The sequence below is a fragment of the Medicago sativa genome, chromosome 2 (genome assembly GCF_051527215.1).
Source record: "Medicago sativa cultivar Bolivia chromosome 2, Bolivia_mono, whole genome shotgun sequence".
Classification (NCBI taxonomy): domain Eukaryota; kingdom Viridiplantae; phylum Streptophyta; class Magnoliopsida; order Fabales; family Fabaceae; genus Medicago; species Medicago sativa.
Genome location: NC_140750.1, coordinates 34,076,169 through 34,100,547, shown reverse-complemented (window position 1 = coordinate 34,100,547; position 24,379 = coordinate 34,076,169). Strand labels below are relative to the sequence as shown.

Sequence of the window (24,379 nt, the reverse complement as noted above, 5' to 3'; positions counted from 1 at the left end):
TCATTCTTGCGCCATTCAAAGCCAATTTCTCCTACATTATCAAGTAAGTGATGATTACCCTACTTAATTGCATTTAACTTGTAGAAATTTTAGTTTTTTTTTTGAAGAAATATGACATTTTTAGGTTTTTATAAATTTTGCTTGCATGTAAGTTTTGATGATTGTTAGTGACGAATTAACTTAGGAATTGTTGTTTAGAGTAGAATGTGGTAGTTTAGGGTTTAAAAATTGTTAGATTAAGGTAGTTGTTTGAAAATTGCACACCATGTGTTTGGTAAAATGTCTCAATGGTAATTATTTTGTTTTTTTAGGATTGTGATTCATCAAATTAGTTAGCATATGGTTTGTTAATTTTGATTATAATATGTTTGACCGCAATGTGGTAGTTTACTGATTGAAATGACATTGTTGGAATTTTAGTGTTGTTGTTGAATTGTTGGAAATGACACAATGTGCGTGTGAAAATGTATATTGAATTTGTGTTTTGTTAAATGTTGTGCAGATATGCCTCGGAGGAATACGTCTCAGAGACCGCCTGAGCCGCCTCAGGATAGGAGTGACAGACTTAGGGCAGGGAGGATGGCCCCTACTGGTAGTGCACGGAGGGAGAAAGAAGCATTACGCCCTCCTATGGTTGGTCGAGGGAGAGGTGGGGGAACGAGACTTGGTAGACTTGATGCTGCAGGGGGGTCAACGTCGCAGACAAGTCCATCCCAGACGGTGGACCCGACGCAGTATCAGCAACATTATGAGGTCTATCAGCAGCCGCAAGATCATGCGTATCAGTTTCAGGAGCCTCAGCCTCACCATTATCAGTTTGTTATTGAGGAGCCTGTTGTTGAGTAGCCGTCTGTTATTGAGGAGCCTCAGCAGAATGATGAGCCTGAGCAGCATGATGGTGGGGCTTGTTTTCAGAGAGTGCCAAGGGTGGTGTACGAGGTCGGCCCGGACGGCTATGCAGGGGGGATTTCTGATCTCACGCTTTTACCTCACTTTGGTGGACATGTGGCATGCAAGATATGGGTCGATGCCGATGTAAGTATAAATTAATGTTTATTTTACTTCTTTTTTGTTTTGAAATTCAATTAAAATAATTAATGTTGTTGTTAAATGTCCATACTATTCTTACTCAGTGTTTATTTTACTTCTTTTACTATTTATACAACTTATTCTAATTATTATTTTACTTATTTAATGTTAGAATTAACATTTATGTTAGCATATATTTAATGTTTGTTTTACTTATTATTTATTTAACGGTGTTGTTTGTTTTGTTTTGTTTTTGTATTTCAGTTTCGAAGAAAACATAGGGTGAATGGTATCTCGCACGGGAAGAAGCTGAGCATTAAAAATTTGGCATTGCCTATGCCGGGGGAACAAAATGAGTGGTTTTGGGATGAAGTGAATATGTCCGGTCTGACTCCCCTCCTGATTAGTGGGTACGAGAACATATCTCACGGGTTCGTTTGTGCGATGACAGAGAGATGGCATGAGGAGACCAACAACTTCCATTTACCTGTTGGAGAGATGACCATCACACTAGATGATGTGGCGTGTCTCCTAGGCATCCCCATCTCTGTGAGACTCCTTCCTGATGGAGAGTTAACCAGTGAGGAGGGGCTAGAGATGATGCAGGCGGACCTACTGTTTACAGAGGAGGATGCCGCTAAGAAGCTGACAAGATAGGGTGGTTCTCATGTTAGTTTTGGTGTACTGAAAAGGCGCTACGAGGAGCTCTTGAATAGGTGTAATCAGTTTCTTGAGATTGACACAGTTGAGGAACAAAACGAGCGAGCTCAAGTTAGGGTGGCCTGCGTTAAGGCGTTTCTATTGCTCTTGCTTAGCTGGACCATTTTTCCCGCCAAGAACAGCAAAAACATTAATCTTCTTTGGCTGCTTGCGCTGCAAGATATGGACGAGTTGGACAACTGGTCATGGGGTGGGATGGGACTTGCTTTCCTATATGACCAACTATCTTTTACCTCCGACTCCTCTGTGACCTCCATTGGTGGTTACATGACATTGCTTGTGGTAATATTTGTTTTTCTTCTTTTTTACTTATTGGATCGTAAATATTTAGTTGTTTGTATAATTCTTGCGGTGATATAAACATTTGTTTCTTTGTGTTTGCAGGGATGGACTTTGGTGCACTTCTCGAACATCATTCCGAGGATTGATGATGATGCCTACGACCCTACTGTTTCCCCGCTTGTGAGTCAATGGAAAACCTCCGAGGGGCTTTTCTAATCCTGGACACTACAGAGCTGCCATCGATTCGATGGACCTTTCTCATGTCACCTGGAGGCCGTACGAGAGACGACGACACATCACGCCCTTTCAGGATATATGCTGGTACTCCGGATGGATCATGGCCGGCAGCGACAGGATGGTCCGTCACTTGCCAAAGCGGGTTCTTGGGCAGTACGGGTATGTCCAAAGAATTCCCAGGCGTCCTACAGACATTGAGCTTATTGCAGCGGATGACGTGGCCCAGGCCTTCACGGAGTTTGCTCTACATGTCCTCAGCCATCAGCAGAGGGGTCATCCGGTTACAGATAACGAGCCGCGGTCTCATACTAGGAGGTACATGAGATGGTTCGTTAGAGTATCACATCCTATTGTGAACCCCCCTGCGGCCATTCCTGACTACGCAGCTGCTGCCCCTCCTCGTCCTGTCCCTCCTTATGAGGAGGTTCTTGTTGAGCAGCAGTGGGCCAGACATCCTCCCGACCCATACCAGATCATCAGCAACATTAGAGCTAGAGTGGACAGTGCAATTGGGCATCCTGATGTGTTTGGTAATCCAGAGGTTCTTCGCATCATGCAGGGCATACAGTGTGAGTGAAGCATGCTGGAGCAGGTGCCGGCTCCGCGGAGGAGGAGTAGGAGTCCACGGGATGGACCAGAATGACTTGTGTAGCTTTTATGACTTGTGTAGTTTTTTTTTTTTTTTTTTTACATTTTGTTGGATTTGGGTGTAATCCTATCACGCTTGCGCTTTTTAGCGTTTTTATGACATTATCCGTTATTTTATTCCGTTGTTTTTCGTAATATAATTATGAGTTGCTCTTGATTGAATGCATTATTGAATGAATGATGAAAATTCTGTTCTTGAGTGAATGTATGAAAGAAGGATTGAAAAAAATAGGGAAAATAGAGGTTTCTGCCTCTTCTGGTTGTATGCACAGAATGTGCGTGAGTTAACTCACACATGTGCTAATGGCTGCGCAAGTTAACTCACGCCGTGTTCACGCATGTGCTAATGGCTGCGCAAGTTAAATCACGCAGTGTTTTACACTTACATAACTTAAGTTGCGTAACGTATGTTAGCTAACACATACATTTACACTTGCGTTATTTAACATGCGCAAGGGTATAATTGGAACGGCTGCAGGGCGAAAGCAAAATGTGCAGGGTGAAGAGCAAAATTCTTCGTTCTTTGGTGGCTTCAACTAAAAGTCATATATCCATTTCATGAAATAAACAAATAATGATCCGACGATTTTTAATATTTATGAAAATTTAAATGTCCAAAATAGGTTAATTCAATTAAGTTAAGAGTAATAATTTTTAAACTTATATAATTTATGGAATTGAAGTGTTTTAAAATAAGGGTAAAACTGAAAAATAAAAAATTAATAATTAATTCTATTCAATCCATTGTTCAAACAATAGAATAGAATGAGAAATTGGAAATTATACCATGCACCCTTACAATTAATCTTTTACCCCTACAAATCATTGAAAATGTCAATTTTATCCTTTTGTTATTTAATTTTTTTTTTTACTGCTATTTCAATTTCACCCCTACACATTTCCGGCATATGAATTTCTTCTGGAATTGAATTATTTTCGGAAATCTTAACTTAGTCTATTGGTAGCCAATTTATAAACTATAAAATTTTAGAGAGGACTTTTATCCACAACTGCAGATTTATTAATTAAATTCATTCGAGAAACCAATCCCTTGTTCATCGTTGATGGGACTTCAACAATTTAAATTTCATCCTTGATTAAATAGTTAAGCACTAATTTATTTGATTGGTATCACGGAAATTAGAAAAAAAATGGCAGAAGAGACAACATATTAAACAATTTCTTAGCAATTGAATGAAACAAGGCATGTGAAAAAGGGCAAAGATTGAAGAATTAGAAGCAAACATAACCACTTGAAAATCAAACATACCCGTTGAAATGAATCTCCAAAGTTATTCAATTTCATTGAATTTCATTTTCAATTGCAGAGCAAACCGATAAACGAGAACACTTAGAAAAGTTTTCCAGAATTTTAGTGGGGTTAAGACGATGACTAAAATTCTCGAAATCTTTACTTGCACAAAAAAAAAAAAAATTTGTGGGGTGAAGTTAAATGATAAAAGGGGTAAAAATGGAATTTTTGATGGTTTGTAAGTGTGAAGGTAAAAGTGTAGGGGTAGAAGGTAAAATTTTCCGAGAAATTTATCCTACTTCATTATAAAATACCCAAACAATCCCATTCCATTGTGTTCAGCCAACTCTTTTCTGTTCAATATTAAACATTCATTTTAAAATATCCAAATAGAGTCTACAAGAGGAAATATAAGTAGTGAGTCAAGCATATAATCAAACAATCAATTAAGTTAAAAGAAATAAACATGGTCGATCCTAAGTTTTTCGATACCCTGGGAGAATCAATAAATTGCGTCCTTTTAAATATTTAAAGGGAAATGTTAACCAGTGCCCCCGGGGCATTGATTAAGAACCAAATATAGTATGTGTTGCGTTGGAAATTGTGTTGTCAATATCTTAAAAGTCAACAAAGTGTATTATTCAATTTAAAACTTTCTTTTTTTGGGTTTCTTAACCAGTGCCCCGGGGGCACCGGTTAACATGACCCATATTTAAATGTCTTTTTCTTCTTGTGTTTTTTGTTGCAAAAGACTTTTTATTTTATTTTTTCTAGTCGAAAGAAAAGATAAATTAAATAAAAAACATATACAGAGACTGGAGGGACATAAGACCTAACCCAGGTACAACCTAAATGGGAATATGCATGGAAGTTCAAACCTAGTGGCCCAACCCTAATCAATTCTAAAAGACAATCACTCATCACAAGCGTAATCTAGCGAACCTGTGTAGGGGTTCGAAACCAAATTACAAAAGAATAGTGAAGAATGAGCATTTGCAAACATTGAGTAGAGTTCAAGCTGGCAAATGGATCGACCACCAACACAGAGTCGAGATCCACGTACCAACAACTTCCTGAAAACAATAGCAAGCATAAAAAAACTCTTTCGAGCATAACAATCCGAGAGCAGTTACAACTGAGACGAATAATGAGCAAGTATTGGAAGAAAGGTGAAACCTGACACCTTGAGACCTGCATTTCTCAACAGACCCGGGGATATCAGAGAATCGAAGATATCAGGAACACCAACTATAACCGATTTCATAGTCGTGTGTGAACCCAGATCGAGGGATGCTTCCACAACACCATAGTAACCAAATAGACCCTTTCCGGTTATGAGAGCCAAATACAAACAAACCTTTACATGTTTTTGAGATCGAACCACAACAAAAAGGTGACATATCTGAAACCACCAATCTCTGATCAAGAACATTTACACATTATCACAAATACATAAACATAAACAAAAAACCGAAGATTCACAAAAAATAGCCTGCCAACAATGAACCAACAAAATCTGAACGAAATACCGGCGACACAACAACCTAGAAAGGAAAAACAACAAAATAACAAAAAAAAAATCAAAGAAAGCAAAACAACATTGGCCACCATAACAAGAGGTGGTGCGACACAAACCTCAAACCGCCTGTGAGGCCTAGGCACACCCACAAAAAGAGCAACTACCCAAACCAGATCCTGCTAAAGAAGAATGACGAACAACAATGAGATCAAAGTAAACAAAAAGATCTGAACGACGAGATGAGAGGAGTGATGACGAAACAAGACGTGAGGCCGAAGGAAGGAGGAAGCGGCGGTGGTGCGGAGGACAACTCTCGTCGCACCACTAGTCACTGGATCTACATCTTGGTGGTTGGTTTGGAAAGAGTGAGGTGCAACGGCGGATACTTTGTGCAAAATTAAAGGTTCATTCACAATCAATGTTCTCTAAAAATATACTTTCAAAAGAATTGATCAAAACGAGTGAAAAATAAATATATCTATGCCATACTAATTATTAAATAAAAATAATAATTTTAGTGCCCCTACAAAAATGATGTCTTGGGCTTCCACCACCCTGAAAAACAATGTCACACACATTAAAGATCATATAGTAATGAGTCATGATAGGTGCTCCATCTCTATAGCTTGTGTATTCATTTGTTAAAAAAACCCATCTCTTGTTGGAAAAAGAAGCAACATGTAGTGTCATGTCTAACACTGCGACAGAGTACGATGTATGGTTATTACAACTACAGTATTGCTTCAAATCTAGTCATGGCTAACAAAGCTAGGTGTCTCATACTCCCCTCCCAATGTTCTGTGACAACATGAGCACCATAATTCTGGCTCACAACATTGTCCTCCGTGTTAGAACCAAGCATATATTATATTTAGGCTAGACCTCTTGTTTGTGAGAGAAGGTTCTTCAAAAATAGCTTTAAGCCATCCCACATATACCAAGTCATGTATGATATACCAACATTTACATCATAACTAAAGATTTTAAAGTGCATATAAGAATAATTAAATTAGATCTACAAATGTCTATCTATGTAAAATAGATTTTAAAGTGCATATAAAAATAATTAAATTAGATCTACAAATGTCTATCTATGTAAAATATGTAGTTCATAAAACTCAATTTTAATTTGAAGTATATACCGAAGAACATATAAGATTATATGATGAGGTACATTGATTCCTGCAATCTTATATACCTAAAGGTGGCATTTGTTATAATTTTAATTACTTCCTCAAAAGGAATTTACATCTTCTCCTAGCCATGTGGGAATTAACTTGTTCAAACCACTAATATGTACAACAAAAGATGAGTTTAGACAAGCCTTGAAATCTGTTGGATCCAAGTTCTTTCTTTTACTTTGAAATATTAAATTAAACTGAATAACTACGACAATTACTTGCAAATTAAGTAAACTCCTAATCTTTTCTGCTATTGTTCTTCATATTTTTATTAAATTCAACAACTACAACAATTACTTGCATATTAGCAACCACTTATCATCCGCCAAATTAAGGTATTTATTTTCCTTTGATAAGGAAGGAACTCCAAACCAAAGAAAGAAAGGAAATAATTAAGTTGTACATTAATTATGATACCAGCCATCACATGAAGTTGGATTAAGTTTGAAACATACTACCAATTCCTATTCAACTCTAAATTATTTTCTTCCCTGCTTAAAATTTTCAAGAGTCCACTTTTATCCGTAAAGATTTTCAAGTAATATCTATCTTAAAACTTCAATAACATTCATAAGTTGCTCAACTTTTTCTTTTTAGATACTATTTCTCTCATGTCACCAGATAAATTTTTGAAAGGAATCAATACAATCAATCTTTTTAATAATGTAAAATTGTCATAATCATAAATTTTATTGATCATAGGAACTGTTGTTATTACCAGAAATGAGAAAATAAAAATCTACTCCAGGGGTACAAATGCTGTCAAAGACATATCTAACTATTTCGTTAGAAAAGAATGAACGTTAAAGAATCAAGTTTCAACAAAGAGACTTTTAAAACATCAATTTTGGCTGCACATTCATGATTGATTGAAGCACACCCATATATGAATAAAATCGCAAGCACCAGACCAGCAATGGCACCAACTACAAATATCATTATTTGAAAATGTTTTCATTTCACGACCAAGCTAGAAGAAACCAATAAACGCTCACATAAAGCAGCATGTTTTTTTTTTTTTTTTTTTTTTATATAAAAAATGGCCTGTTTTGAACAGGTTTCTTCAACCATGCCTTGGATTTGGATTGCATAGCCAAAAATGGCTTTTTAAACTTTTTGTACTTTGTCACAGTTAGTAGTTGGTTTAGGGGCTTCGTTATCGTGTTCGCGCTCACTCCATCCTCAAAGGTTCGAGTTCGTAGGACTTGTCTCTGGTTCATGTTGGTGCTTGTTCGTGCTTGCCTAGGTTGTGCTTGTATGATCACTTGCTGTGGGCCATAAATGGTTGTTGATCATCGCAGTAAACGGTTGGTGCGCGTGGATTCACTAATTATTGTGTTGGCGGTCGAATCCACTCCACTTTCAAGCATTGGCTTGGTTTGTTTCATTCCCCAAACTTTAGACCCGTTTGGTATTAATCATTTGTTAGAATTGTTTAGGGTTGGATCCACTTAATTTGTGGATTTATTTATTCATTTTTTTATGTTTTGCCCGTTTGGGTTGTCGACTGAGTCAGGTTTTATGTCCCCCAATTTTTATGTAATTTTTTCCTTTTTTTTAATAATATATATGAGCAATTGACAATAGATTAGAGTAGGGTACCAACTTAGTTGGACACTATTTTCACTACTACAAAATACCCCCTTTAATAGCACTTATTTTGGCTCTTAATAGCGCTTCTCAAGCGCTAAGAAAGCCCCCGTTATAAAAGGTCAGGAGCCTATAATAGCGCTTTCCAAACGCTATTAAATAGCAACACATCAATAGCGCTTTCAGAAAAGCGCTAATATAGCCTTATTCTAGTGCTATTAAAGTAGCTTTTCTAACAGTTGTTTCTTAGCACTTTCTGAGAAGCGCTATCGTAGCCTTTGTACTCAAATAGGGGTTTCTTAGCGTTTTACTAAAAGCGCTAACAAAAGTTGCGAATTTTTTTTTTTTAATTTGTAACCAAAAATGCTATAATTAAACGCTATAATAAGATACTGAAATATGAATATAGCAAATTACATTCATGATAATCTCATTACAATCTTCAGAATTCATTCCATAAAAAGATAAAAGTACAAAATAAAGATGAAGACGAGGGGGGACATAAAACCAAAACCCTCCAAAAAATACTAATTTGGGAAACCAGTCTTGTTCCTAGCCTAGCAAATGCTGCCAAAATCTGAGAGGCAAATCATTGTACCAGCTCTATGGCTACCATTGCTACTATTAATTCTACATTCAAAGCTGAACATTGACCAATATTGATAGTAAAGGCACCTAAAAAACCTGAGTCAGAATTTGTAAATAAGCCCCACAAGCAGCTTTATCAGAGCTGGCAGCACCATCAGTGTTGCATTTTACCCAATTTAAGTTTTTCGGCAATATAGTCTCCTGTGTCATACAATATGAAACGAAAAATTAATTAACATAGAATTTCCAGCACAACCAATTACGATTTAAAATAACTCAGTAAAAAAACGCAAATGAAAATTGTTGAAAAGAAAATATAGCGAAACCCATGCCAGGTAGAAAAGGTTGCGATTGAGATTCCAATCTCATGAAACACATCGTAAATGATAATATATGATTAGTAAACTAAAGATTTTCCCACTTGCTGCTGTTTGACTAGTACGACTGACCTCGACTTGCTGCTGCTTGGAATACCTCAAAATCTTTCAATCACTAGTTACATGAGTTCAACAAAAGGATAGCAATAAAAAATAAATCAGTGCCAAATGAAAAAACAAGACAGAATACACATTATGTTAAGAGTCAAATCACTCCAAGGACAAAATTATTTCTTCAAGATTCTCTAGTAAGTGTTGATAAACAAATAACTGTCACATTCAAATACAATTCAATATCACTATAAGCACCAAAACTAAGTTTCAGTGAACAGCATTCAGAGTCAAATCACACAATATTGTGACACAAACATTCACAGTTTCAACTAGATAACTTTTAGACACAGAAAATTGCACCTATTGCAACATTCGGCATACGAATTCATCTCATTCTCCACGTCATCCAAACCGCCCATATTGTCAGAAAAATATAGCTCCATTATGAAATGTCAAGGGCAAGATAAATGAAGGAAAGAAAAAAAGGAAAACCATTATGTAAGTTGTCGAGTCTTACTTGTATAGTAGCAAGTCTTCTCTCAAATCCTTTTCTCGGCGCTTTTTCAATTCATTTTTCCTTGTATAGTTTCGCATCTGAAGTTTATATAGAAGATAACATATCACATATAAGAGTTTGAAAATTTAAGAATTACAACTTTGAAGTTCTTCTAACAATATGATGATACTTAGCTAAGTTCACAAATGACTAGACTAGCATCTAAATGTTCCAAGTGTTTGAAGCAAAGATATGAAAGACAATTACCTATAATAAGTTATGTTCTAAATTCACATTTCTCTACAATAGATGTCTTTCTTCTGGATGTGATAACACCAATAATGCATAAACCTGAAGGAAAAAAAAAAGAATTTTGTTCTTCATAAACAATTGTTGGCCCCTTTTTAAAAAAAATAATATATATATATATATATATATATATATATATATATATATATATATTTCATTCAACCTATCATTATAAAAGAACCTAAATATATGACACTTCATCATGGTTATAAAACTCAAAGCTAAGAGGCTACGTTCATATTCCATTTGGTTTTTCTTATCAAAATTGAGTAGCTAAAGGAGATTAGTAGGAATAAATAAAGTGTGGCATCTGAATATATATATATATATATATATATATATATATATATATATATATATATATATATATATATATATATATAATGGTGTCTACTTTTCCTATATTCTTGCATTACCTTTATTTCATAAGACACGAAAACATGTGAATCCAAGGGCCCTTCAAAGTGGTCTAGCCTGTATGTTCATAAAACAAATTTAGAGTTGTTCCTAGTCATGCCATATTTTAAAAAGTGAATAGAATAACGAATGAAATAGCATATGTTTGTTTATCCAGCAACTTCTGCTAAACAAAGGAACTAAAAACTGAAATACTACGATACACTCCTACACTTACATATCCCAAGTTGTCAATGCCTACCAATGATAACCCAATAACCTTCAAGAGAAACATGTGAGCCATTAGAACACAAAGATGAGGAAAGTAAATAGAAACCCCTTTATAAGTCACATTCATAGAGTGATGATCTAAGTTAAAATTAGATCAAGTTTCCTACATAACCCTTGGCATCAATTAACTTAATACTGACAAATACAAATTAATCATCAAATATAGAGTCCATGAGCTGATTTCCATCATGATAATTCAGAATAAAAGATGGTTCATATAAAGAACAAAGAAACTTGCAATTTGAAGATGACACCAGCTCCCCATCTTTTAAAAAAGGAAGCAAATGAAAAATGTGATTGAATGAGAAAGTAACATGCACCTTTAGGTCGTTGTGGAAAGACATTTTACTATAACAGTAATCAACATCACATAGAAAATGCTAAAAACAATTTGTGCCCTTTTCTTTTAACCTCCCACTGCATACCTTTCTCAAGTTGATAAGACAAGCCAACAAAATAAGAGGTAACAAAAGACTCTGATGACTAAATTAGTCAATACGTGTCAACACAAGTAACTTAGATGCATTCAAATTGATTGCATTGTTATTGTAATATTATATAATAATTGATGATCATAGTGGGCACATGAAGCTTAGTTATAAAGTGCAGGTTATCATATGAGTATGGCTTATCTACAATTAGATGGATCAAAATAAAAACACTATAATAGTTGTCTTAAGAGATTGAAAATTAGAATATAACACATAATAATAACCTAAGTATGGAAGATCTCTTCTCCTCCAGCAATGTGCACAAGTTGAGAAAAAAGGAATCAATCAATGGTGATAAACATGCACAAGTTGAGACTTGAGACAATATAAAAGGCACTCCAATCCAATAGAAAAAGTCTCTCTCATATTTTTCTACAAATTCACATATTCACAGATTAATATCTCTAACATCTTCAATCATGGATTTTCATAAAAGAATATCTTATAATTATCTCTCTAAACCAACTTACCAAAAGTCCTTGTATTCAATGAAATGCTTTCAAACCCATAAAAAAAATATCCTATAATTATAAAACAAAGCTTTTGGTGATGAATTTACATAGTAAATGCAGCTAACTAGTGTCTGAGATGAGATCATTCACTAATATCAGCCCATTAAAGTTTAAACTAATACCTGTTTTGATAACCCATTCACTTAAATTCATAAACTAGAAGAATCGATATTGAACATTAAAAATCTAGATAGCCATTAGGAAAAAATGTTTTTTTTTTTTACAGTAAATTGATAAAACCCAGAAAAATATATTAATAGAGAAACCAGTTTGGATTAGGAAATTGACAAAACCACATGCACAAACACAAACGCAATCAGCATTGAACAATGAACACAGCCCCAATAACAGTGAATTGAGTATCAAAAGCACAAACATAAATCTAAACCCTAATAACCTCAAATATGCATGTATGGAATAAGAATTAGGAATTAATGAAGAAAAAGGCGAGAGATCTTACGAGAATCGAAAATGAAGAGTTCGAAACGGTCAAACCATGAGACAGAGAGAAACAGTCACGAGCTATCGAGAACTCCTTTCTCACACTGTTGAAACGAAGAAGGTGAGAGCAATCAACACAGAGAGAAACAGAGTCGAGGAAAGGTGAGCGAAGAAGAGTACAAGAGAGAGGGTCACGTACCGGAGTATGGGTCACGAATCGGTGCCGGAGTGTCACGAATCGGTGTCGGAGATGGTGAGAGAGCAACGACAGATTGGAAATGAGTGAGTGAGATAGAGATGAGGAAGAAGGAGTTTGGTGGTGGAAGAGAACAACTACGCGGCGGAGAAGAAGGAGCTCGATGGAGAAGAGGTTTTCAGTCTTTGATGGAGAAGAGGTACGCGTACGATTGCCTTTTGTGAGGTAGATTTCGTTTTTTTTTAATATATTTTGATAAACCCCCAAACATAGCGTTTGCATAAAAATGCTAACTATACCCCCATCCAATAATAGCGTTCACTAGGAAGCGCTATCTTTGCGAAGCTAAGTAATAGCGTTTTCCTAAAAGCGCTATCTGATCTATATTTTTGAGTAGTTTTCTTAGCGCCCACCCAAAAACGCTATGAAAGGCTTGTGGGTTGCCTTTTTAATAGCATTTATATAATAACGCTATTAAAATTGCGCTATTAAAAGCCAAAATTGTGGTAGTGTTTTTTGATGTCACTTTGCTCTTGGCTTATAAAAAAAATGTTTGCATCACCCTCGTTGCAGATTTTGAATGTTTATATTTGCAGAAACAAATTTTATATACACATATAAAGAAGCCGATGAGATAATTTTTTTGAAACTCATGACTATTTTCAAAATATTAACATTAATGTAGTGTTTATTAAATGAATTTTTAATTTATATTTAAGACATCGTTAAATATTTAAACTGCATTCGTTGAGTATTTAATATGCTTATGGTAGAAGACAATTTTTATGTACCGATATGTGATAGTCGAAATTATAAAATTTTGAAAACTCTTGACTATTTTCAATATATAAACATCAATACAATAAATTATTTTTTTATTTTATATGCAAAATATCATTCAATGTTTGCTGGACGATTATAAAATTATAGAGATCGTAAATTTAAATAAGGACGGACGATTATGAAAATTTATTGAACTTCAATTTTTATATATTGTTAGTAGATTATTAAAAAAGTAACAAAATCTTGTTAGTAGATGAAATCAAATAAATTTCTAATATATCCAAACCGATTTCAACATTGATTTGATCGCAGCTTTTGTGGAGAATTGGAACAATATGGTATTAGACATATGTGTGTAGTTATCCATAAGGCTTATGTGTAGCCAAAAATTTTGCTACTATTTTGCTATATAGTTATGAAATCGGCACTTCAAAATTTAATTTAAATTAAATTATTATTTTTAATTAATTAAATTAGTTTTAGTTTTTGTAAAATGACTCTCTCAAAAAAAAAAAGTTTTTGTAAAATGACGATTAGACATTTAAATTTAAGAAAACCATGAATTTAGAGAAGGACAATAATGAAATTTTGATGCACTTCAATTTTTTTTTTTTTATATATTATATATGGTTGCTCCCCAACCCTAGTTTTTTACCCTTTCTTCTTTATCAATTTCCTTTTCATTTCAATTTCACCCACCGTCAAAATCTTCTCCACCTTTTCTTTCACAAAGAAGTCTCCAAATGGACCAAACTCTCTTCTCACAGTCGTCTCCAGGTATATTTACATACATACATACATTCATATATGTTTTTGTATTGAAAACGATGATTAGGGTTTAAGAATATTAGTTATTCATTTTTTCCTTTGATTATTGGTGGTACTTGTTTGTGACCGTATATGTCTATTTTTTCAGTTACCACTCAGCCTTCCAGGAAGAGAAAGAGAAGGTAAAGTCCTCTTCAAAATTTCTTTATTATTTTCATTATATAGATACATCCATATATTACTTTACATTCTTCTTTTTTTCTTTGAATGTTAATTGATTGCTCTTTCTCTCTCTCTGCCTAGGTTGTCCGGCAAAAGAACCAAACCCTCTTCTCACACTCACCGCCGTCTATACAAGTCTCCAGGTATATTTTTGTATTGATTACGAGTTGAATGCAATCATTTTTGTGAAAGATGATGATTAGGTTTAAAAAGATTCGTTTTTAATTTTTTCCTTTGATTATTGGTGCTAGTTTTTAGCTTGAAGAGGAATCATCTTCCTTCTTTATTGGTTGACAAGAAGAAGAAGCCTATCGGGTAAGTCCTCTCGTTTGTCTCTTTATTTTATCCATTTATTGAATTTTTGTTTTTTGTAGCTTTTTTATTATGATGCTCTTACTTTTGACTTGCTTCAAACTTAATAAGCCTTTGGAACACCACCTGAAACCCTTGTTTTCATTATTTATGTAGGGCGGACCGTGTGTGTGATGTTGAAAGCTACCCAGATTTTCGTGATCGGCTTAAATCTTATGTCACTAGCAATCATCCACCAGTCTATTTCAGAGTATCCGAATCCTTGCATGAAGCGTACTACGGTCAAATTGCGAAAAATCTACTCTGGAACAACTCATTGTCGGGTCGACGTGACAAAATTTTACATCCAAGACCCAATCACTGCCAGGGACCTTTCTTATGTCGCAGCGTTGTGCATATGAAAGCTATTTGCAATGTTTTTGGCCGTCATTGGAAGGTCATCATGTCTCCACGACTAGATTACGGGGATTGCAAGACTGCGAGACTATGGGCCGAGATGCGCAAATTTCAGTTAAAGGCTCGGATTGGTATTCATTCCCCTCAGCCGTCCAAGAAGAGAAGGCTCGGATTGCCCAGGTAAGTTTCCTGAAATTCTTTCTTTATTATTATTTCATTGGATGTATTTTGTTATGCGGATACAAACATTTTCATGGTTTTAAATATTGGCATTGTGTAAGTATAGTATGATTCTGTTTCTTCTCACCTCACTGCGTCCATTTGTTTTCAAATTTATGCAGGACAAAGACAAAGACTCGCGTGAGTGTTTCAAGCTACGACGAATTTAAATCTTTGCTTGGCAAGTATCAACTTGAGAAGAAGGGTCCAGTCTCTTTCAATGTATCCAACGCAGTGAACACAGAATCCTACTATTCTATTATGGAAGATCTAGTTTCTAGCAACTCAAAGTGGAGTCGATATGACAAAATCAAACATCCAAGATCCAATCACTACTTGCAAGAGTCCAAGACTTGTAAGACTACAGAAGAGATTAAAAATATTTACAATGCCATTGGCCCCTATTGGAGAGTCATAATGCGTGTAGATTATAACCCTAGTATGTTGGATCAAATGGACGAGTATCGGATAATTGCTGGGATTTTTGATGACGACAGTGATCCACAAATCAGCTGGACTAGCAATGATAACTACTTCGAGTCGCCTCACTCTCCAGGTATATATTTACACACACACACACACATACATTCATATATGTTTTTGTATTGAAAACGAGTTGAATCTGATAATTTGTGTTCAAAATGATGATGATTAGGATTGAAGAAGATTAGTTTTTCATTTTTTCCTTTGATTATTGGTGGTAGTTGTGACCATATATGTTTTCTTTCTCTATTTTTTCAGTTTCCGCTCAGCCTTCCATGAAGAGAAAGAGAAGGTAAAGTCCTGTTCAAAATCCTGATATTTCATTACATAGATGTATTGTGTTATTTTCATTAATTAGATAGATACATCCATATATTTCTTAATTTTTTTTTTCTCACTCTGCCTAGGTTGAACAAATGGAAGAAGAAGATTAAGAAGCCGTCCAGGGAGAGAGTGTCAGTCCTCTCACTTTCTTGCTTTGTTTGTTTCTCTATTTATCCATTAATACCTTTTTTTTTTTTTTTTGTGGAGCTCCTCAAACCCTTGTTTTCGGTTCTTTTCATAATTGTAGGGAGGTGCACCAAATTCGTGTGGATGTTGCAAGCTACACAGAATTTTGTAGTTTGCTTGTCAAGTATGCAACTCAGGAAGCTGTACCAGTCTCTTTCAATGTATCCAACGACTTGGATTTAGAATCCTATGGTAAAATTGTGGATGATCTACTTGGTAGCAACAAAAAAAAGTCTCGATGTGACAAAATTGAACATCCAAGACCCGATCACCGCCCAGGACCGATCATTGAATGTAATACCCTAGAGGAGATAAAAAATGTTTACAAGGCTATTGGTCGTAATTGGAGGGCCAAGATTCCACTGCTATGGGACGAGGCTTCCAAGAATAAGAAACTACATGCTGAGATGTACGAATTTATAGAAGAAGCTAAGATTTTGCCTCACTATTAGAGGGATGTGATGGCCAGCTTTATCCCTTGGATTCCATTGCAGATTCTCCTCAATAATGATTTAGAATTCAAGGATATTGTCGGTGGTGTTGCGAGTCGATGAAGACTATAGTACTATTTGGTGTTTATTACTTTATTTTGGACTAGTTTATGATTTTAATGCCCCTTTTCTTTGCAACTTATTTCTGCGAACGCTTTGTTTAGTGCGTTTTGTTGCTACTTTTGTGTATTAATTAATTATCGATCTTTCAGCTAGCTCTGATTTGCTAATTATGATACCCATAAGCTTAATGTCTTGTAATGTCAGTGCCAGCAGGCTTATTCCTTGATTAACACAACAGATGGCAAATTTGGAAATAATATTTCATTACTTGCTTGCTTGTGCTGCAACTTTTTCTCCAAGTTGTGACTCCAACAAGGCAAGAAACCAGCACCGAGATACCGGCAATGAATGATTCATGCTGCAAATTTGAATTGAAAACTAGCAGGTTAACATGTTTAAATTCTAAAGCAAAACACGTTTATATATTGTTGAAAGTAAAATCAATATTGATTATATGAAAAACAATGTCTACTGAAGACACTAATCACATTTTTTCGAGTGAAATTCTACTGTAATCTCTTATGTAAATTTATACATGAGAAACTACTGAATACTTAATGAATTTTTGAGATTACCACCAATGTAATATTCAAAAAAATAATTAAGTGGAAATTTTTATTTATTTCATTAAAGGCCATTTTCTGTCTGTCTCTAATTCGAACTTGAGATTACAGGACTAAACTCTTACGACCGAGCTACCACTGGAACTTGAGATTACAGGACTAAATTTTTTTTCTTTCTGTTACTAGAAACGAGAGTATTAAAATCTAGAAACAACACGTTCGCACACAAACATATGGAAACACCATAACGATAGTATTTTATCTTCTCTTCTGGAGTAAATAAATGCTGCCAAATGCATACACCTATGGGGGAGACTACAACAGTATTTCATCAGTAAGACTCAAGTTTCAACAAATAAACTTATAAAACATAAATTTCATCTGAAAATTCATGATTAAATAAACCACAGCCATATGAATAAAACCACAAGAACCAGACCAGCAATGCCGCCAAATAGAAGTAGCAAAAACTGTAGTTGTAAAATAGATAAACTGTAGTTGGAAAATATCCAATTATGGGTATCAAACCTCACTACTTAGCCAAATTTAAACCACCCTAGAAACATTGAGGATCATAATTTCATTTTTATCCAACCTATAATTAGAATATACTCTTTGCCTATTTGAAGTCCAAATTCAACTAGCAAAAATGTTATCAGTTGATTGCTCATGTATATTAGTCCCTCTTAAAGTCGCCTTAAAATCTCTATCATCACCATGATATTTTCACTGAAAAGTTTAGTTGTAAATTACATATATTAGCAAACTCTATAAATAGGTATGTGAACATAATCCTATTAATCTTTATCATATTGTAAAACTGTCATAATCATAATTTTTATTAGAATGCCACTGAGTTAGAATGCATAGAACTGCAGTAGGCCGGCTATTTCAAAATTGACTATTATCTGCAGTTAATAGAATTTGACAGCGGTTTGAGAGCCTTCTCCTGACCAACGATATTCCTATTACTATAGAGTTGGAGACTTGCTTGCTTTACACAAACAAGAGCTCATAGTTATAAAACAAAACAACTATCAAGCAGTGAGTTGCTTCAAATGTTATCTAAAAAAGACAAGAAAAAACCTAAAAGAAACACATCAAGAAGAACGTAATTGTTTGGGCTATAAATGAAGATATTGCAGCTCCAGTGACTCGATCTTCCTTTCTTCCAATCATTCCACCATATGCACCATCATTATCAATAATGCTTGTGCTTGAAGCTGGGTTGTAGACCTACGATTTAGAAAAGACTCTATTAGACAGCACAGTGAAACTAGAACGCACACAAATAAAACAAAAACATTGGAAAAAATGAATGCATAACTCTACGAAGTGGAGTCATTTCCCTATGGAAGAAAGAAAGAAGTAAGCTCCAACCGTGAAGCTATGAAACAAACCATACATGTACCACGGGTGAGCCAAGTGTTGTGTTTAAAAATTAGATTCTACGGCAATATCAAAAGAACATCTAAGAACTGGTGTAGAAATAAAGCAACTCTCACTTCATGAATCATCATGCATCATGGATGTACAAGAACGGGTGTAAACAAATTCAGAACAACAAAAACCAAGTTTTATCCTACTAAAAGCGGTTGGCTATATTGTAGTATTTATTGTGTTTCAAGTATAAATAATGGACATTTCATACTTAAGTTTTTTTAAAACGTTTTATAGACCAAACCAATAACAAATTTCTAAGAGAGAATGAATTTCCCATTAGGAGAATCGTCCTCTAGCCAATTAACTTGAACAATTTCATCTTCAAGGTTATATTAAACATAAAAGCAACACAAATTCATTCTTTTCAGACATTGTCGAACTGTTAACTATAGCCAATAGACAATCATTCAACAATAGATCAAATCAAAGCTGTCGTAAATATAATAATGACACGGAATTAAACAACGTTAAATGAACTAAGATGAAAACTAACCAAGTAAATCATAAGAACTTACTTTCAACAAGTTGAAACAAGACTTTCGATATAATCCATTGCAATAAGCCCATGAATGTCATCACTGATTTTTCTTCGCTCTACTTTATCGTCTTTCCTATTATAGCAAACTATGTGTTCTTGATCACTTAACAACAGCAATGCATCGCCATTCTCAAATAATGGGATCAAACGACGATCTTCGAAATTAAATTTAAGGAACTTAGTCCAAGACTCTTCAACTCTAAATTTTGTCATTTTCCATATAACAAAATCATTTCCGTTGGAATAATGACAAAAACAAAGACAATCCATCAACACAGAAACAATTGGCATAACAGGTGGTACTTCATCGAATCCCTGAGGGGGCAGCAACTGTGTGTATGAGTCTGTCGCCAAATCAAGAGAGATAATCACAAATTGCTCAATACTAAGATTAAGATCCTTCCATTCATTATAACCAACGTTATTGCGAAGGGCAAACCAATTGATACTATTACACAAATAGACACCACCATTCTGATCCCATCCATTCTTATTCGAACGAGTACATCGAAAAGGAAGCAGAGGGAATCTTTGAATATTTCTCCAAAATTTATCACCCAGAGTGAAAGTTCTCACCTCAACCGAACTGAATGCCACCACCTTATATTTTCCGGTTGTATTATCGTAACCAAATGAAAATCTGAAATAGTCATGCTGGTCCATAAAAACATAACTAACACAGCCGACTATTTTCGACACTGACCTCGTGGCTGGGTTCCAAAAACGGAGATGGAAGTTTTGAACATTTTGGTATTGGTTTATATATTCACTGAGCATGCATATCAATCCATTGCAGGAACCAAGAACTCGGTTACAGTCTTCATTTTTGAATTGATAGTGACTGAGTAAGAAATCTTCGGAAATGGTTATAAACTGATTAGGCAAGGAATTGTCTTTGTTCTTGCAAGAAAACATTGTGAGGTGTTTAGGGTTTCGTGGAAATTTTATGTCATGCAATGAGAGAACTTCGGCGATGAGATCGTCGGGGAGGATCAATGACGACGGCACTTTTGCTTTACGAGGCGAATTAGATAGAAGGTTAGTCATCGAAACTGCGACCTTATGAACCCTAACACAAACCCACAGACTCGTTGCGACGCAAACCGATTGTTATATGCGTAACTACTACTAACTACTAGGGTAGAAATATTCAAGACGGAAGTGGGCTGTGCAAACCTTAAATTCTGAGTTAATAAGAAAAAGATTAAAATAGTCCACTAATTTTTATGATATTTTCTTTTCTCACCCGTCTTTCAATTTTTTCATTTTGTCTATAATCCCAATTTTTCTTTTTTTAATATTTTAGATTATATTACCCGAACAAGCCTAAAAATTCATAAATCATAAAACACCTACAAATTAGTTAGTGCAATTCTTTTTTGGCTTAATAGCAGTTTTCGCCCCTAAGAAAAAAACTATAAAACTGCCCCCTAAGTTTTGCAACTGCAGCAGTTTTGGCCCCCCAAAGCAAAAAAATAAAAAAAAAAACAACACATGGCACCTCACTTAGGGTGCCACGTCAGCGTAGACCGAGTCAAAATTGGCCTTGGGGGCCAAAACAGCCACATGTGCAAAACTTAGGGGGCCAAAATCGCAACTTTGGAAAAGTTAGGGGGCTAAATCTGCTATTAAGCCCTCTTTTTTTTTTTAAAACGGTTCAGATAATATAATAGAAAAAGAAAAAGATAGTGTCAAATTGGATCATGTTATCTGAACTATGTCAAACCTATCAGACTTTTCCAAAAGCAGTTGGAGTCCATATGTTGATGCAACTCAGATTATATAATCTCAACGCATAAAATACAAGATCGGATTATGTAATATGATTTTACTAAATAAAGGGTTTAGGTAATTGGAATATAAAAAAAAGTTTAGGTAGCCGAAAAACATTGGACAAAGCCAGAAAAGTTGTCTACAATCGGTATGCGTTTCTTCTAAATTTTCTTATTACCTCTGTCTTTCTTTTCTTTCAAGTTTGTTGTTTTTTCTGTACCTTTTGTTTTACATTATTTTCACACTATTACACTTGGTACATGTATATTGTTGATATCTGGTAGTGTTTTCTTTTGCATGTAACTAGTGTATGCCACTTCAATTTGTGTCAACACCAAGACTGCAAACTTGTTTGTGACGGTTAACACAATTTTTTTTACAAATTGACGCCAGATTGCTTGCAACATGCATCAAAACAAATTATAAGCACACAGTATAATAGAAGCATAACATTATACATCTATTAAACAATATTCAAATGTTACAAAACAAACATAATATCCAAATAAAATAAGACATAAACACAACTACTAGGTAGCACGAACACTCTTAGAACCCCTCCTCCTCGGGCGATACAAGAACCCTCCCCTAGATTCAACTATTATCCCCTCTAAGTCATGCCTCATTGGACTTCCTTGCTCCACTTGGCCACCGACCATTATCTCCAAGGATATGTCTTTGATGCGGCCTAACTGTGGTCAAATGTCTGCCTATTGCATGTTCCTCAACTATTCAGCAGCAATCTCATTAACTGGACGTGAAGGTTTTAGTTCAGGTGCTTTGAATCCTCAAAATATTTGGGTATGACTCCCTAATGCGACTTTCAATTTTGCCAAAGTTTTGGGTTCTCATCTCAATGATCACTATTTTCTTGAATATCCCAAGGTGTGCTTTGGTGGCCACGTACACCCTATTTTGTGGAGCATTAAATGACAATGGGTTGGTTAAAGGAACACCCCCGTTTACTTCAAGGAGATATCATCTCTTTATTCAAGCGTCCTTGACTTTAAAACGTAGGATCTGCTTTTAGTGTTAGTGATGACAGAACGTCGGATATTGTGAGGAACGGGGAGCCATTTGGGCCTCTTGTTCTTATTTCTTCTTCTGGTTGTTCTGACTTGACGTCATTTCACCCTTTTTCTATCAACGACTTTATGGTTACATGGTAGTAGTGATTGCATCTCTTATCATTGTCTTTCTTTCCCTTTGCTTAGAGTATCATACGAAAGGGGGGAGAACACGATGAAAGATCCCACGTTGCTACCTCTTGATGCTTCAAAATATAAATGGGTATTATAGGTGGTTTTGAGTACCATTTCATTGTATGCTAATCTTTCCCCTGCCAAAAAAACCATTGAGGGTTGTCGGAGAAAACTTTCCTAACTTTTGGATACTGGTTGTCGCCCAAATTTGCAGTAGTGATGACCGAATTGCTTTTATGATGTACGATCATGTGTTATGAGATATGGGTTTTAAACTTCCTTTTTCTTGGTTGGAAATCCATTTAATGAATCATATATGCTAATCTCACACGATCAAGAAGGAAAAAAGTTTTATGCTTTTTGCTTGATCGAGTTATAATTCTTCTGAGAAGTGAGAACACAGAAAAGGGAATATTTGCATCATCAATAAAAGCACTAACTTACTGAGAAGTGAAAACACAGAAAAGTTACAACTCACAAGTGCATCAGTGCAACAAATGTAAGATATGTATCAAATAAGGCCACAATATATGCAAATTTCCATAAGAAACCTATTGCAAATCTCACTAACCTAAACCAGCATGTTTAAACTAACTTTCTTTCTCCGTTTGAAGTTGACGAGTGTGCTATAAATGGGCCGGAATGTGACATTACAATAGAGAAACCAATAAAAATAGAAAAAGAAAGAGATAAATTATCTTTACACAACCAAAGTGAAAACAGAGTAGTTATATTAGGAAATAATTATCAAGTGATGAGACACTTCAAATGTTTTCAAAGAAAACTAAATGAAACATGTACATCAAAAAGACCATACACTTCTTTAACAAGATGAGTACTATAACTGAAGAAACGGTAGCTCCAACAACACTTTCTTCAAACCATTATCAAATAGTGCTGGTGCTTGAAGCTAGAGATGTAGATCTGTAATTTAAAAAGGATTTGATTAGAGACTGAAACTACGGAAAAAAAAAAAGAATAAAAACACGAAATTAATGAACAATTATTCCCAAGTCCCATAAGGTTGACACTTGTTCCCAAGTCCCATACGGAGGCTTCGCCTACTTAACCAATTGTTTCAATGTTCTGGTGTTTGTAGGTGATGTTTAAGTAGGCGAAGCCTCCTAAGTGATCTAACCGTTTTCAGTTAGTCAATAGTCGCAAGGTAGTTAGTCAATATTTGTAACTGTCATAAAAATCAATTACAGAAATTCGGTAAAAATATTCTCAACATTCCATAGCTTTATAGATTCTCTCCAAGATTGCAAAACTGTCAATTTTAGAAATGCTGAGTCCTATTCTCAACATTACTCTTGCTCATTTTTTCTATAATTTCCTGATGGCAGAGGACAGCCCTACAAAATTATCGCCCACAGTAGCATACATACATTTGAGACTTACGGTTTCAATACAGAAGAGAGGCTTAAATCATGTACGGTTTGCAAGGTATAAAACAAATGTTATATGAAGTAATGGTTTTATCCGTAGATCTTTTGAAGAAATACATGCTTTAAATAGAATATATATAACATTATGTATAAATTAGAAATAGGCAACATTGATATCATGTGGAAGCTAGTCTCTTCTTATGTATTGTTTGTCTTTGGTAGCTTTATGTTAAAAAAATTGCTCCAAAGTATTAGATCTAATTTCTAATTGTTGGAAGACTGTATTTACTGACAAAAATACATTAGATCTCATATATGTAAGTAAGATATAAGTATCTAAACTGAAATAAAAGTTAACACAATATAAATATGGACCCTATGGAACTGCTGTTTGTTTAAAATGTTAAGTCAACCCGTGCTGTTTACCACATAGTTCTTCATGATCATGAACCTCTAAACATCAATCTCTTTTTTATGTTAGCATATAATATGAATTGAAGTAATTTCTTTTCCTAATACTAATACTCCTTTAGCTATATGTGAAAACATCATTGATTCTTGAGAATGGACAGTGGAATGAACACATCAGAGTTACCTGAGGATTGTATGTGAAAAC

The 24,379-nt window shown here is 34.9% G+C and overlaps 4 protein-coding genes across 4 annotated transcripts; 3 read left to right on the top strand and 1 right to left on the bottom strand.

Moving 5' to 3' along the window:
• The first annotated feature begins 504 nt into the window (after positions 1–504).
• LOC146946449 (uncharacterized) lies at positions 505–1,686 on the top strand. The gene is made up of 3 exons (XM_085748222.1): positions 505–753; positions 847–1,035; positions 1,294–1,686. The coding sequence occupies exons 1-3, from the start codon at positions 505–507 to the stop codon at positions 1,684–1,686; spliced, it is 831 nt and encodes a 276-aa protein (XP_085604348.1).
• Positions 1,687–2,368: 682 nt separating this feature from the next.
• On the top strand, positions 2,369–2,845 carry LOC146946448 (uncharacterized). Its single transcript, XM_085748221.1, has one exon. It carries the CDS (start codon positions 2,369–2,371, stop codon positions 2,843–2,845), a length of 477 nt encoding a protein of 158 aa, XP_085604347.1.
• Positions 2,846–14,051: 11,206 nt separating this feature from the next.
• LOC146946447 (uncharacterized) lies at positions 14,052–17,143 on the top strand. The gene is made up of 9 exons (XM_085744531.1): positions 14,052–14,169; positions 14,309–14,342; positions 14,464–14,525; positions 14,634–14,697; positions 14,851–15,270; positions 15,432–15,865; positions 16,051–16,084; positions 16,200–16,247; positions 16,364–17,143. Exons 1-9 carry the CDS (start codon positions 14,136–14,138, stop codon positions 16,752–16,754), a joined length of 1,521 nt encoding a protein of 506 aa, XP_085600657.1. The 5' UTR covers positions 14,052–14,135; the 3' UTR covers positions 16,755–17,143.
• Positions 17,144–18,111: 968 nt separating this feature from the next.
• On the bottom strand, positions 18,112–20,447 carry LOC146946446 (F-box protein CPR1-like). The gene is made up of 2 exons (XM_085748220.1): positions 19,378–20,447; positions 18,112–18,655 (listed from the first exon to the last, which is right to left on the bottom strand). The coding sequence occupies exon 1, from the start codon at positions 20,445–20,447 to the stop codon at positions 19,380–19,382; it is 1,068 nt and encodes a 355-aa protein (XP_085604346.1). The 3' UTR covers positions 18,112–18,655; positions 19,378–19,379.
• Between the last annotated feature and the right edge of the window lie 3,932 nt (positions 20,448–24,379).